Source organism: Parambassis ranga, chromosome 14 (assembly GCF_900634625.1).
Source record: "Parambassis ranga chromosome 14, fParRan2.1, whole genome shotgun sequence".
NCBI classification, from domain to species: domain Eukaryota; kingdom Metazoa; phylum Chordata; class Actinopteri; family Ambassidae; genus Parambassis; species Parambassis ranga.
In genome coordinates, this window is record NC_041034.1 from 17185171 (window position 1) to 17200856 (window position 15686).

At 41.5% G+C, this 15686-nt stretch overlaps 1 protein-coding gene across 1 annotated transcript in view; it reads left to right on the plus strand.

Annotated features, from left to right (window-relative positions):
• The window catches only part of cxadr (CXADR Ig-like cell adhesion molecule), a 33941-nt gene that overhangs the window by 13935 nt on the left and 4320 nt on the right, over positions 1-15686 (plus strand). Inside the window, exons 2-5 of the mRNA XM_028421882.1 lie at positions 7578-7747; positions 11164-11368; positions 14472-14627; positions 14750-14872. Coding sequence (XP_028277683.1) covers positions 7578-7747; positions 11164-11368; positions 14472-14627; positions 14750-14872 — 654 coding nt within the window. The remainder of the gene's footprint in view (positions 1-7577; positions 7748-11163; positions 11369-14471; positions 14628-14749; positions 14873-15686) is intronic.

Below are 15686 nucleotides of genomic sequence, written 5' to 3' on the forward strand. Positions count from 1 at the left end.
AGAAATAATTAAAGCTTGACTGATTGCATGATTGCAAATGTACCTGCTTTAAGGATATGCAAACCGTGGAGAAGGTAAACAGAAGTAAATCGCGGTGCAATGTAATTCACCTCTTTCACCTAGCCAAGCTTTTTTTGTCACTGTTGTTGCCTACGAGCCTGAAATAGCTGCTGGTTTTATCTCCCCATGGAGACTTTTTAGACTTCAGAAGCTTACAATCCACTGAGGCCCCTGCCAGGACGCTGAGGGTCTTTAGCGTGGGTCAGGAGAGGTTGGCTTGTCACACTGTCTCTTGGTTGGTTGTTGCTGTCTGCTGCAGCTACTCTTTATACTACACAGCTTAACCTCATGTCTGTCTACAAGACCTCTGACCAAACAGAATAAACTTAGAATATCTGTGCTTAGAAGTATGTGTGTTACTGAGCTAATCGTACTGCATGTGTATAGTTTAATGTCATCCTTGGATTTTCCACTTAACGTATTTCCACTACAAACACCTCATTTCAGAGGTGGCCACCTGACCCTACTATCGTGCCGTAAATTGAAAATTTGATTCTTAGAGTAGATTTTTTTTAATCTCTGTGTATAGACTGTGTTGCTAAAACCACCAACAAGTGTGCCTGTGGCTCAGAGTGGGTTTTTTAATACAAAAACAAACAAATAAGGTTGTTGTTTTTTTATGTTTTTTTTAAGTCCCATCCCGATCAAAATGGACACTTTACATGCTGGTTCAATGTTAATATCGAGTGAGCAATCGTGAATGTTGTGAAGTGCTATGTAATGCAGGAATGTGCCATTTTAGAAATCAGACTGATGGCAAGAAACACAAAGAGCAGAATTACCTTGACTGGTCCAGCATTAATTGTGGTGTTTTAATGTGTAAATGAGCATTTGTGCAGGTTTAATATTAATGATTAATTACTAGTTTAGATATTTAAATCACTGTTTCTTGTTTTAGAATTAAAAAAATGAAGAAAAACTGCAATATACAAATAATAAATGACATAGAATTTCTTTTTATTCGTGTGCTTGGGATTACTAAATTAACTGTTTACAAAAGCATTTCTTGCCTGCCCTTTATAAACAATGTGTATGTCCATGTGTAAGATGCAGCTTCCAGAAAGGCTTTAAAATGGTGAAGTAACTTCCCTTTTCATAAATCTCCCTGTGTCCTCCTCCTTAACCTCTTTCTCCATTATTTTTTTTTTAACCTCCCTCACTGTCTACTGCTCTGTTTCTCTCTCTCTCTTTCTAACTATCTCTCTCACTCTCATGCTGTCTTAAGCACCACAGCAACCTTCTCTGAGGGATTGGTTGCCAGGAGACAGGATTCGCTCCCCATTGTATGCCGACAAAGGTGGAGGGGGTGGGTGGTGGGGTTACAATCAGCAGGGCTGGAGAGAATTGGAAGCCAGGGGGGCTGGCACTTCACAATCATGGGTGTGTTGCAGAGAAAAGCAGGATGGCCAGAAAGGGTCATAGGAAAGAAAGGGTGAGTGAGATTGTGGCAGTGGGGGTATATGCTGGGGCTCGTACACACCCTAAATTCCTCTTGCTCATCCCAGGTCTCCCAGTCACTATACAAGGTGTTGTTGGTTGTGTCAGTCAGATGTGCCTCTGACATAGACATGGGCAGCCTTAACAGTTATCAAGAGACTTTTAAATTAGCCAGCATGCCCTCTCCCACTGCTCAGCTCTCACACAGGCAGTGGGACCCACATCTTACTACAGTGGCAGACAATGAGCTTAAGGAAATGGATGTGTGTCTGGTGTGCATGCATGGCTGCATTTACCAGCAGTCCATTTTTCATCTTTCATAGTTTTCCTTGGACTGTAATGATGGTCTCTCTTATCAGCCGATTATATTACCTTCAAGGAAGAAGGCCAGTTTACTTTTGCTCCAGTGTCATTACTCTAAATAAAGACTGAAGCTTACCCTATACAAGCCAGTGATTATATGCAGTGCTCTCTCACTGCTGAAGACTTTGGGCTTAGTACAATCATTTCTGTTCCAAGTAAAAGTGCTCCAGGGTACACAAACTGTATTCAGCATGAGTTGATTGCTGATGGGTACTTATTAACGCTGAGCTGCATTTTTCGAGCACACTTATAAGATTGTTTGTTATTCCACAGTGAGAAGCTTGTGGTAGAGTTTTACTGTCGAAATCATCAATAACAGAGTTCCAAACAACAAATACCAAAGCTGCCACTTCCTGGTTTGTGGCAAGAGCTGTATATATGCTTTTTAATGAAGTTGTGACTGTTGTAATTTTTAAGCCCCCAAAACACATTTCAGTTGTCTTTTAAATATGATAGTTATGATTGAGATCGGCGTTTTCTTTATCTTTATATGTATGAACTAATAAGTAGTGAATACTGTAGAGAGAGGTTTTTATTGTTTTAATCTAATATTAGTAGTCGGTATTCTTTTCTCTAGTAATTATTCTTCCTGTTTCATTATTGTTTAGATGGCAGCCATTGGATTTGACTGGGTTAACTTGGCTACACAGTCTTTATGAGGACTTAATTCCTCTGCCTTGTTTACAGGTACCAGTTGGTGGACTTTTTATTAAAATGCTTTACATGATGTTTATTCCTTTTCTCCATTATAGTGATTTGCATTTCGTGGAAAGTATGCCCGTCTGGCTGCTTGTACATAAAGCATAAAATGTGGCGCTTAAAAAATGTACTCCTAGACATTTGTAATATTAAAAACTTGTGACTAAATAAGCAGTAATCAAAATAAAGCTTCCAGAGAAACATACATAGATTGTATTTATGGTTCACTTAAGCAACAAATCTGCTTTTATTGGTTTTGATGAGCCACAGAGTTACCCCCACACTTCAGTTCATATGGATGAAAAGCAAGGAAGAAAAACTATTGAAAAATGTATTGACCCCAATTTAGGAAATTGGTTTTCAGGGCCTTTGCCTGCCTAACCTGATATAAAGTTACTGTGAGTACTCAAATGATCTCATTTTCATTTCCTGTAGCTCCTCTTCTTGAGTTCACATTTACACTTTCAGGATTAAATAGGATCATACAATTGTGAAGTACACAAGAAATCAACCTCGGATAACACTTCTGCTCTGTGTGCTCTCTTTCCTGTTACCTGATTCCCCAACCACTCAAGGTGTGTATTCAGACAGATCCATCTGCAGATGGAAGGGATGATATCCTGGAAAAGATACCTTTCTTCCTTTGTGGTGTGCAGAATGGAAAAGGCCTGTAATTTAAACAAATGCTGCCCCAGGCCTGGGAGGTCTGTCATTGATTTTACAGGTACATCAGACTGTGTCCTTTATTACCTATCACTCTGATAAACTGTTCCAGCTGAATACTTTCTTTTTTACTCGCAAGGCAATTTTCTCCCCTTTCTAAGCAACTTTGAAAAATGCCCTCGCTTCTCAAAGTGCTTGATGAATTGACACAGCTTTCCGTCATGCAGATGCCAAGCTGAGTATCCACTTTGACAGTGACGGACATATATCTCGCTCTTCTCTATTTTGCTTCCCATTTCTTCTTCTCCTGCTGAAAGCAATGGATCGTTCCCATCAAGGATGTCTGTCAAAATCTATGTGCTGAAACGACCAGCTGCAGCGCTGGCAGCCAGGGAATAGAACTGTACTTGTGCCATATCAAATGCTCGGAGGCTCTGAGCTTCAACAATAGTGGGTGTGATTGAGACTGTCACTCTCTGTATGTTTATAAGCCCCTGTGCTGTATTTTCATTCAGTTGTCCCGAGCTCAAAGGGGAGAGGTTTGTGGCTGAAACAGCTGCTAGCCAGGCCCCTCAACCTGTAGCTGACAACTTCTGTAGTCTGTGAGTCAGCATATAGAAACGTCCACCAAACAATTTTGCTGTGTGGGTGTGTGGTGGGAAAATACTGAATCATGTTATTTGTCTTGCCTTATTTGAGTTAACCTTACTGGAAATGTGTACAGATAAGAACTGCACCTGGAAGACACTCATGGAAGGTTATTGCTTGCAGCCACACAGTCTCGTCTTATGCCTGGTGGAAGTTGAAGGAGTTAAAGGGCATTTTTAAGATATAAAAGATGTAACCGCCTCCTGCTCGGTGGAGAACCACTGAGAGCTGTGTCAGACCTGTTTGTGTGCTTCTCCCCACGTAGCTCCTTGTAATAAAATATAACTTTACAGTGATCATTTCAGAGTCTTTTCAGAATCTTTATTTTTTGCCACAGTTCTTAACATTACTACACACAGAATAATTACATTACGTAGAGGTCATGAAACAGGTTTAGCTGATGAATGGATAGACTTGATGTCCTAGCTGTCAGCTAATGTTTGTATAAACTGTACTTTGAACTAGGGCCCCTCACAGCCAGAAGGTTCCCGGTTCGGTTCTGGCTGGGGCCTCTCTGTGTGGAGTTTGCACGTTCTCCCTGTCCCTGCGTGGGTTTTCTCCGGGTACTCCTGCTTCCTCCCACATTCTAAAGACGTGCTTGTTAGTATAATTGGTGACTCTAAATTACCCGTAGGTGTGAGTGTGAATGTCAATGGTTGTTTGTCTGTGTGTTGCCCTGTGATGGACTGGTGACTTGTCCACGGTGAACCCTGCCTCTCACCTGTAGATAGCTGGGATAGGCTCCAGCCCCCTGTGACCCTGCACTGCAGGACAAAGCGGGTTCAGATGATGGATGGATGGATGTACTTTGAACTGGAAGCATAGTTATGATGAGAACTACAGCCGACCCTATGATGTGTGCCGTTCTGACTGCTACGCTTTGTGTCTGGAATCAGGTTAAAACAATGGTAGCACACAACGTTTATAGGTTGGCTGTTGTGCCTGTAAAAAAAAAAAAATCCTCTACATTGCCTAATGTTTAGACTCCATTGTTTTTAAGCATGTTCTCTCATTTGTATGTCTTGCATGGAAACTTTGTAATCAACAAAAAGAGATGAGAAAAGAGGCTAATCTTCCTTTTAGTGGATTGTTTACAGTTGCCAGGTTTGGCTTCTGTTTCACCAATTATCTTTGCACATTAGAGTTAGCTCCAGCTGTCAGCTAGTGTAAAAACACTTAAATGAGATACAGATGTAGCTTTGGAAAATGGTTGGCCATGGTTTTTTTGTGTATTTTTAGGTGGAATGAAAATGCCTTTTTGTTATGAGGAGATAGTTTCAGTTCCATGTTGCCATTGGTGTGACTGAGTAAATGTTTGTTACAGATTTGAAGCACTTTTAGCAGCAACATATTGAGAAGATTTCATTTTTTAAAGATGTTCTCCCCCACTCGTTGGTTTGAACGTGGCAAGCTGTCAGATAGATTTTAATACGTTGAGGCAGCATGTGACAACTCCATTCTCTATGGACTGTGTTCCTGCCGAGGCTTAAATCTCTTATTGAATGGAAAATCTTAACCCAGTTGATGTCACCAGGAAATTATGTTTATTCGTTCTAAGAATAAATGCTTAGGAGTCTGCTTCGGGTTGGTGATGGGCTACGGTTTCTTTTTATTATTATCTTCACCACTCCTTCAGCTAAGCTATGTTCTGCTCTGTTAGTCTTTTTGAAGTGTGCTTGAGTGTGATTTACACTATGCATATGTTAGGAGATACTTGGCTTCTCAAACGAGATGTAGCCATATTTTTTTCATGACTGACACATTCCACAAATTAAAATATTTGACAGTTCAGTGAAAATGTTTCTGTAAAGTAAGAAAAGTAAGACAAGCAGGGCAGTTTAGGCATCCAAATGATACAATTAGATGAAAGAAACAGAAAAACTTTAGTTTCATATTTTATATTTGCCTTTAGTCTGTTAACTTTTGTACACCATTTTTCACAATGATCACAGAAGTTCTTTCCAAAGTAGAGTTGCAATTGTGAGATCTAATGCTGTCATCTAGATTTGTATCTCACTGCCAGCCAATACTATAGATCAGGGCTGTTCAAAGTCCAGCCCGCGGGACTATTGCCGTCCGAGGTCAGATTTTGAATGGTCCGCCGCTTTTGTTTAAAATGTGTTATTTTTGGCCCGCCAGCACAAACAGAATAAATCATACAAATTGAGCAGGCAGTTGCTATTAATGAACTCATTGTGTAACATTTAGGCTGGGGGTGACGTGTTGGTTGCCAGGATAACCAAACAGCCCTCCTGCTGCATCCTTGGGCATACCTGGAAGAAGATTGTGTTACATCCCTAGTCCTCACAGATTCATGCTACTTAAGCAGCTAAGCTTTCAAATGCTTTTACATTCAACTAAAATGTGTTTAAAAACATGCCTACATGCCTTACAATATTTACAGTATTTCCACAGTATCACCACTTGTTGATGGCGCTCAATATACACTCACTATAGTGATGAGCCCACCTAGTTTTGCCCTTAAATGTTTTTTTTTTAGTTGTTTCTTGGTACTTTTATACTTTTATTATAGTAATTTTCAAACCCCATACTGTCAGTACTTCAACTTTAAGTGTTTAAACCCCTGTATCTATACTTCCATGTGAGTAATAAATGTGTATACTTTTAACACCACTGCTCCTCCACTACTTGACCCAATCCCATTTCCCAGTCTGTTAGTGTGTAGTCCTAGTCTTTACAAAATCTTAAGACTGGGAAAGTTGTGTAGTGTGGCCCCAGCCATACATGATGTACTGAGTGGACCATTGATAGTCCACGCTGTCTGTGTTGTCTCTTTGTGTCATACAGTGCTGGTGAACACTGTCTATTTAACACTTTTCACTATGAGAATTCACTATCAGACAAAACGGGCTAATGCATACAGCCTGCTATCAAAAAAGGTCGGTACTTATATAGCGATTTTCTGCCTACTCAAATCGCTTTACACTATTCCAGATTTACCCTTTCACACACATGAACACACACACATTCTCACACCAGTGGTGCGATCACTAGGGCATCACATCAAGGTGTACTGAGGTACTGTATGTTGTAAAGATATGACAGTGAATGCTGCAACCAACACCAGTGTCTCGCTCGTGCCCTTTTTTTTCTGGCAGCTGGATTAAGGTAACTTTCCAGAAATGCAAACATTTGCAAAGTAAATGTTGAGCGTGTTTGGCTGCACATATTTGTATGAGCAGACTAACCCTAACCCACCTACGTGACATTTTCCGCATATTTCCTGCTTCTGTCAAACCAGACCTTCTTATTGAAATCCAGATCTCGGTATCGCCTTTTAAACGAGTGTCAATAACTTACCCGTTGTTCAATTATCACAATCACACAGTTTCTGAATGTTTTAAATGTATGCTGTAAATTCAGATAAATACTATGCTTTGCTATGTGAAAACAAAATTAATAAATAACATTATCCATATATTGTTATCAGGCACTTTCTCAACGTTAGGTGTAAGACCAAAGGTGGAAAAAACAAAGGATCATATTGTGTGAAAACAAGCTAGAAAAATAGATGAAAGGTTCATGCATAATAAGTCTAAAATGTTGGAGCCATCACATATCTGTAGGTCTCTAAGCCTAATTGCCATCTGTGAGCAATTATGCTGTAGTACTAAGCTATAATTATTAGTTCACTGTAATTTTGCAGTCTTGGCATTAATGTACTCTCTTTGCATCCCTCTGTGTAGGCTTGGCCGCAGGTCTGGAGATCACATCTACAGGCCCCACATCTATAGAGAAGGCCAGCGGACAGAGTGTCAAACTGGATTGCCAGTTCTCTCTGGCCCCAGAGGACTCTGGACCACTGGATATTGAATGGAGCTTGCTGTCCTCAGACAACCAGAATGAAGACAAAGTGGTACGTCTGTTCTTTTAGTCCAACTATTTTGTATTTAGTTACTAGTCCTCACCACTTCAAAGTCTAGTGTTTTACTAAGCTTTCTTGCCTGGTATACTTAAGAGCTGACATAATATAGGGTGTGTGTGTCAGTGTGTGTACCTTATACAAGACAAAAGTAATTTGAGCCGCATGCTAGTCTGCTGAGTTGTTGTTCTATGCAGAGTTCTCATAGTCTCACGAGGGGCGGAACTGTGTTTTACACAGTCTTTTCTTTCCTGCGTGGCCCTCAGCCATGGAAAGGGAGCACAACACAGTTCTTAAGGATCTCAACATAGAGGCAGATATCTCCAGTGGTGTAGGCCTGTCCTGTGGCTCTCTGTTCACCCACCTCCCACCTGTCACAAGGTCTTTTTACCATTCCACTCCCAATATTTCCATTCCATGTCCTGCGGATTTTTTCTTTTTTTCCTGGCCAAATGTCAGCCTCATTAAGTGTTTGTGTGGTCCACCCAAAGTTCTCTCTATTCATTGTCCCAACCAACCCTGCTGTGCCTCAGCATCTAGTGGTTATCATGATAAAGTTTTAGTTTTTTTTTTTTAATCTTATTTTTTTGTGATTCTACAATTGAGCAATGGAGTGTGTGGGTGGCAGTGCTTCTTCCTGGTCATATCTGACTGGAGCTGTAGAAATACAGTATATCAGATGTTCCCAAATTGCATCTGGTTCCACCGTTTCTTTTATTTATTACAATTTTGCTGGCTCTAATGTGCACACACTTTAATGTTGCCAAACTTTTGTAAGAATTTAAACAGGCCAGACATGACTTGCTGAACACATTTGTTCTCCTTGACCTATCAGATTCTGCTCGCTATATTCACATGATCACATTTATATAGCCCTTAACCAACATGAAGTCATGCACAGAGCAAATTCTTTGCAATTAGCGGCATATTAATTCCAAGGGGTTGTTTTAATATATGTGACAGTACTCAATAGAATTAGGCCAATCTGCTGTAACCAGCGCTACCAGGCCCTGCAAAGAAATTAAAGCTAAACTTTATAGCCAGAGGCTCCCAGATGTTCAGTAACCATGGCAAACCTTTGCTCACATGGCTTGATATGAGCAAATTCAGACTGGACTTAAAGGAGCCGCTGCTCTCAATGAAAATTTGGAGAACTGTTCAACAGAATCTGAATATATTTATCAGAAACCCAAAGGCCTATTTTTGCTAATGAGATGGTTTGAACAAAACAAAATACAGCTGTGTTTGTGTTGCACTGATATTGTCAGAAGTAATGCACAGCATTATCTGTTCAGTCCAGTGTCTAGTGTGACATATCCCACATATCATCAGGGCCTTTTTGAGGGTGGTGAAGCACAGATAATGCATGTTGCTTTGTTGGGCTTGAATGAGAGATGCCAGACATGCCTACAGTCATTTGCATTTGGCTCTCATTGCCTGGTTACAGATTAGTGGAAAGGAGGGTGTGTCCTGAGTATTTACCACCACTGTGAGAACAGCGAGAAAAACAATTATGAAAATCAAGTCTGAATGGTGTGAATAGGAGATGAATTTGCTCAGACAAACAGCTTCTTTTGTCCTTGAGCACAGCCACACAGCCTTTTGTTTACTGAAGGTATTGCTACATACGTACTGCATGTTTACATTGTTTTATGAATTATTGAAGAATTTGGGTGTAATTGTTTGTTTACTCCAACATTGTCTTAACCTCAATACTGAAGCACAGGCAAATTCCATTTTCAGGTAGCAATTCTGTCAGTGTTAACCTTGCCAAAACAGATTGAGCAGAGCTGGCTGTGTGAAAGCTTATCGCAGCAGCACTTTGAGTCATCTATGTTAAAAGCCTCAATGGGAGAGCAAAGACGGTCCCTCTCTCTGAGCTATGCAGGTTGTTTAGAGTACACAGGTACAAAAAAGGAAGCTGTGATTCATTTTTTGCCTTTCAAATGAGCCACGCCTCATCCTCTTTGCCTCCTGAGCTACAGCATCACATGACAATGATCTTATCCTAACATGTGTCAGGTGAAACTAAGGCTGGCCAATAGAGGTCTTGTACTTCTGCAGCATGATACTTTCACTGAGTTGGCCAGGCCAGGTGGCGATTGTATCATTGAGTGTCCTACCTGTTATGAAATGCTGCACACAGACTGTGTTGCTTTTCTGTCCTTTCCAGAAGCCGCCAGCTTGTCTAGTCATTTGCCCTTTTCATTCCCCAAGCACTTTGTTTTTTTTTTTCATTGGATCATGATTCTCAAGGTTATTGTGCAGTTCAGATTTTTTCAGCTGGAGGTGTGCATGTGTGTAAGCACTGACATCTGTGTGCCTGTGAAGTGTGTTTAGCCCAAGTGAGAGTTCTTGAGCTTCGGGCAATTTAATTTCCTTTCCTCCATGGACTCATCTCACATATCGCTGTTATTACTGCTGATGTTCTGATCCCCGGTGAAGTTTGGAGCATAGGCTTACCTCCCCTGAGAGTCAGGTGGAATTTTAACTGAATTACCTGTTTATATGGCTAATATGAACAAGATGAAAACTGTGCTTATTGTGAGCATGCTTCCTTTGCAGCCCCAGAAACTAGTCTTCCAGTTTGCAAAGAAGCTGCAAAGAAGCAGCAATGAAACTCGCTGAAGACACTCCAGAACCTCACTGTCTCGGTTTCCCTTTCTTTTGCTCCTCTTGTGCTTCCTTTGAGTGCGCTGCCTCCTCTGATGGGTTCATTATTCTTCCTCTCCTCTTGTCATGTTTAGTTTTTTTCTCCCTCCTGCTCTCCACCCAAGGGTATTCCTATGCGTATGCACAGTGTTGATCATGGCACAGAAAAGCCTGTTGATGACTGTCTCCATGGAAATGTGGGAGAATATGCTAGTGTCAATGAAAGAGAATGAGAACTCTTTTCATTGTTGTTGACGTTTTTTTTTTTTACCCCACTTGCTTGTTTTCTTGTGTTTTTGTCCCCTCCACCCCCCTACTCTCACCTCGCTATAAGCTGGGAGGCTTCTTGTTGGCTCCACCTGGCCTTTATTTCTAGGCATTTCCTCACACACAAACTGTCTGGGTTTGTGTGTGTGGTTGAGAAGTGGTTGGACAGAATTGGGAGCTTTGTTGACACAGCAGGTGTTGATTTTAGCTCCACGGTGGTTGCTTTGTTTGTTCCACCTTCTTTCTTCTTATGCACAGAAAGGGCAAAACAGTACTGGCCGCCAGGTGGAAGGGCACTATAGAGATAAAAGAGAGGCTGCTTCCTCTCTTCCATATATATTCCTTGCTTGCTCCCTGAACAAGGCCTTTGCTTTCAGAAACCACACAGCTTCCATTTCACTGCCATTGTTTTATTTGTCTTCTAGGTGGACTTTTATTCTCATACATAGATGGGGTAAGCTTTTAACTTTCCCTTACTTTACTGTGTTTAGGTGATTCTATACTCGGGTGACAGGGCCTACGAGGACTACTATGCCCCCATGAAGGGTCGAGTCCACTTCAACTCAGCTGACCCCAAGAATGGTGACGCCTCCATCAACCTAACAGGGCTCAAGTCGTCCGACTCGGGCACTTACCAGTGCAAGGTGAAGAAGGCTCCAGGTATCCGCAGCAGGAAGATGCTGCTGATTGTCATGGGTGAGTGGAGCGAACACTACAACAGGACAAACCACTGAATACACTGAAGCTTTTTTATCTCACAGGGTAATTCTCATCTACAGTGGAAATGCACCAAATCACACACCCTTTGCCCTCTTTGGCTGTTTTGATGTAATCCCTTCTAAAATGCGTTCCTAACCTTCCCACTGGCTGTAGAGCATTGTCCCCTTCGTGATACACTTCTGTTTTCACCCGAGATGCTCTGTGATTATGTCTGAAATGATAATCCAGATTTTTTTTTACATTCTTATTGCAGTCACAATGTAATATTTATCACAAGTGTTAATCTTGAACAAGCCTATTATTTTGCTTGTTGCAGTTTATTGAGTACATGTTTTAATTACATCATGAATATTTTACATAATTCCATAACGACAGTATATTGTCATATTGCAAAAACCAGGGAAGATACAGAGGAATATTTTAAGACCTTAATTATTTTTACATTGATAAGTAGTTAAAAATAAATTCTGTCCTTTGAAAGATGTGGGTAAACTAATAGGAAATGGCGTCTAAGCGCTCAGCTGTTGTTTTTATTACGCAGGGTGAGATGGGTGACACATCAGTGTTGTATAAGTCAGATGATTCACTCCCTAGGCAAACACACACTCGTGCACAGTGGCCTCGCTGGTTGGTCAACCAACTAAATGATGTTGAAAGTGACTCGCCTCCCGAAACCTGCCTTCTATTTGCATATGGGAAAAACTGTCCACATGTGCAACAAAGCTGTGGGTTGTGCTGTTATAGCAGGAGTGCTATCAGAATAGTTTTTCCAGTCTAAATATGTGACACTTCAGAAAATGCTTGCCTTTTTTTGTTGACAGTATATCATGTGCAGAAAGGTGACTACACTGTACCAACTAGCTTAGCCAGAAAGATGTGTTGTTTGAAAACAAACAGGTTTCTCAGTGATTGTGTTTCACCACAACAGTTCTCTAATATCCTGAATGGCCATTTACTGTGACTACAGCTGACAAAACCACAGGCAAAGCCTTGAGGACGCTATATTTCATAAAAACTGATCTGAGGCAAGGTGACAAAAAATAGTCACTGCTGAAGTCATCACTAATATTTGAATTGGCTGTGATAGCTCCTGCCTACCTTAGTTCCACCTTCTTTCTGTTAGTGCTGATGTCTCGTAAAAACTGCCTGGTTTACATTCCTGTAAGGCTATATGCTATCTGTTTAGGTTTTGTCTAGTATACATTAATAGATGAGGAAAAGCATCCATTAATGTAGTTTAAGCTGCTGTGGATAAGAGCATCAGTGACTAAAATGTAAATCTAACTTTAATTGTAGTTAAAATTCAGACACTCTCAGCTGTTTGTATGGAAGAGAGATTGCTGGAGGCTACTGAAGCTGACAGGCTGCTAGCTGTTGACCCCAGGGGCGCTCTAGGTAGAGAAACATTGACAAGGAGAGGTGGGGACATCTTGCCTGCTCTGCATTTTACCTCGAGGCTGATCTTGTCACAAGGTAGATGACATGCATGTATAGTTTGCACAAACATAAATAAAAGAAACATAAACATACCTTAGTATATACACTTGTGTTCAGGTACTGTGCAGGATGTAGCAGGCCTTGTGTACTCTCCTTTGGTTACAGCGGGACATTGAAGTTAACAGGAGGAGAGTACCCACCTTCAATTTGGCACCGCTTGTCAGCAGCTCTTGTTTTTCACTAGACCCTACATGTACTCTCAACAGCCAATCATGTAGCTCTTCCTGATTTTCAGGCAATCCTCATCACATTCAGGACCTCTCTCCAAAGCTCAGCAGCCAATCTCATTAATTCTGCCTGCCTGGCTTTAGTGCCCTCTAGTTGCTCATATTTCACTTTATCGTTCAACAATCGGTCATCACTGTCTGAAGCTATGTGTCTACTGGTAACACTGCGCGACACCACGATCTAGGTATTCTTTTTTTTTACTTATCTTGCCTGCAAGATAGCCTTGTGCACTTCATAAATCCCACTTCATTGTTCATTTAACAGACTGGCTGTATCTCTATGCCCTTTTGTCTCTGTGCTCCTCCAGCCTCTGTCACCTTCTTCTTTGACCTCATCTTTCAAACAAATAAATCTGCTCCACGGTTAGCTGTCCTAATGTGAGGAGCTGTGTGTTACAGCCTTTGGACGTGTCAAGTTGACTTTCACCTTTAAAGGATGCGTTCAAAATGTCATAGCTCCCTGACATTTACTGTGTGTTGTGTGAACGTGTGTGCAGGTGCAACACAGCAGTAGCAAAGAGTAGGCCAGTGAGTTAGGAGCCGTACGGTCTTGGCCTCCATCACTCTGCCATCTGTCCATCAGTGCTTGCTTAATTTTTCCTCTCTCGCTTTGTGTTTTGCTCCCTCTGTCCCCACCCTGTGTGTGTTTATTAGATTAGTAGGAGCACTCAGTACTGTCAGTGTACTGTTAATCCTTACAGTTATGCCTGCTAAGCTCCCCCCTCCCAACTGGCACCTGGTTCAGATCTGGAGAGCCCCACTTCATGGTTTTGTTGTTACAGAACCCATTACCACGCCATGATGTCAGCTTTCTGTCAGCGAACATGGCACAGGCTCTGGCCTCAGATTTTGTCTATCCAAACATTACTCGTCATGGTCCCCCTCCCCTCCTCTTTACCTCTTCGCCTGGCTCACTGTGTGTCTGGCTTCTCTGAAGTCATTCTGCTTTTAATTTGGAGCTCTGTTTTTGAATCCCCCATCTCATCTCCTGCCAACGCTCTGACTGACCGAGGAGTGTTTGCACACAGAATTTGCATGGCTTTAAGAGAGAAAGCCTGTTTTCCATCCTTAATTCTGAATTTTATGTGCATGTGTGTTTGTGTGTCCAATGGCTCACGGCTCCCTTTTTCTTGTGATTATCCTGAGTGACAGCTCCTGTAATGACAGCAGCTGTATCAATTACTCTGATTACTGCTCTCATTTCACTGATGACTGCTGCTTTGCACAAGGGAGGAACTAAACTTCAGGACTACACAATACACAGACACACAACATGCAAGATTGCAAAATAACAGGGTTGTAGTAAGGAGATGGTGTTATCCTGAGCTAATGTGATGACATTTTTTTCTGCACAGTGAGGCCATCCAAGCCCAGGTGTTACACTGAAGGCCCCGCACAGGAAGGCAAAGACATTGTGCTGAGGTGCATGTCCAGTGAGGGAACCAATCCTCTGCAATACAGCTGGGAGAAGACCAGTGACAGCAAGCTGCTTCCCGCCTCTGCTGTGCTGGGTAATGGATCATTTTACAAGCAATCAGAAGCAAATGGAGAACCATTTTTAAATTCTACACAGAGGTCCTATTTCTGTTTGACGGTGTCATCTTTTCATTGATGTGTTTTTGCCCTCATACAGATCCTGTGGGAGGCACCATTAATGTGAGAAATGCATCTGCCAGTGCATCTGGCACCTATCGCTGCGTTGCCAGCAACCGTGTTGGCGCAGAGGAGTGTGTTCTCTATCTCAATGTGACACCTCGTGAGTACCCCATCAACTTCATGTCCATGTGCTAACCTGTATAAAGCCTATTTCACTTTGACACCTGTTGCTCTTCTGTTGTCTGTGTACTTGTCTAAGTGTCTAAGTGTCTCCACAAAATTTAGTGCCAGTATATGTCAGCCTTTGAAGCCTCATTGGTGGCACAAGAGAAAAAGTCTAGGATCATTTCAATAGGGAGATCGTTTGGAACAATATATAACATATTGATGTACAGGAGACTGAGACATTTGTGGAGATGAGTAGGAAACATTGAAACACTTTGGATAACCAGAAAGAGGTGGAGGTGGGCAGGAAAGGTTCTGCACGAATGATGGTCTGAATGACAGAATGACAGGAAGGTGATGTGGTGTTGTAAATAGCATGGAAGACAGACTGAGTGACTTGGAGACGTGAGGTAGAAATGTCATTGGATTAGAGTATTGACAGGCTTGTGCTCACATCAACTTGTCACTTGTCACATGAAGTGTGAGCTAACATCTTATTGAACAAAAGCTTTCTATGGGAGCCAAAAAAATCTGCACACTATTTGCAACAAACTGTTATTTTTATTAATATTATTGTTATTTTATTGTTTAACAGATTAATTTATTAATCAGTATCCCACAGGATCCCTTTTCCTTTAGCATGGTGTAACTGTAAGGCAGTTACAAGCAAGAGCAGGATGTTGGTGCTGTATTTTAACTTTGTGTACACCTGCCAATGTTTCGTCTCTTTGAATACTGTTTATACAGTTCTAGGTACACTGTAGATTAAACCTTTAAGCACAGCATGTACAAAACAGATGGTTTTTCTT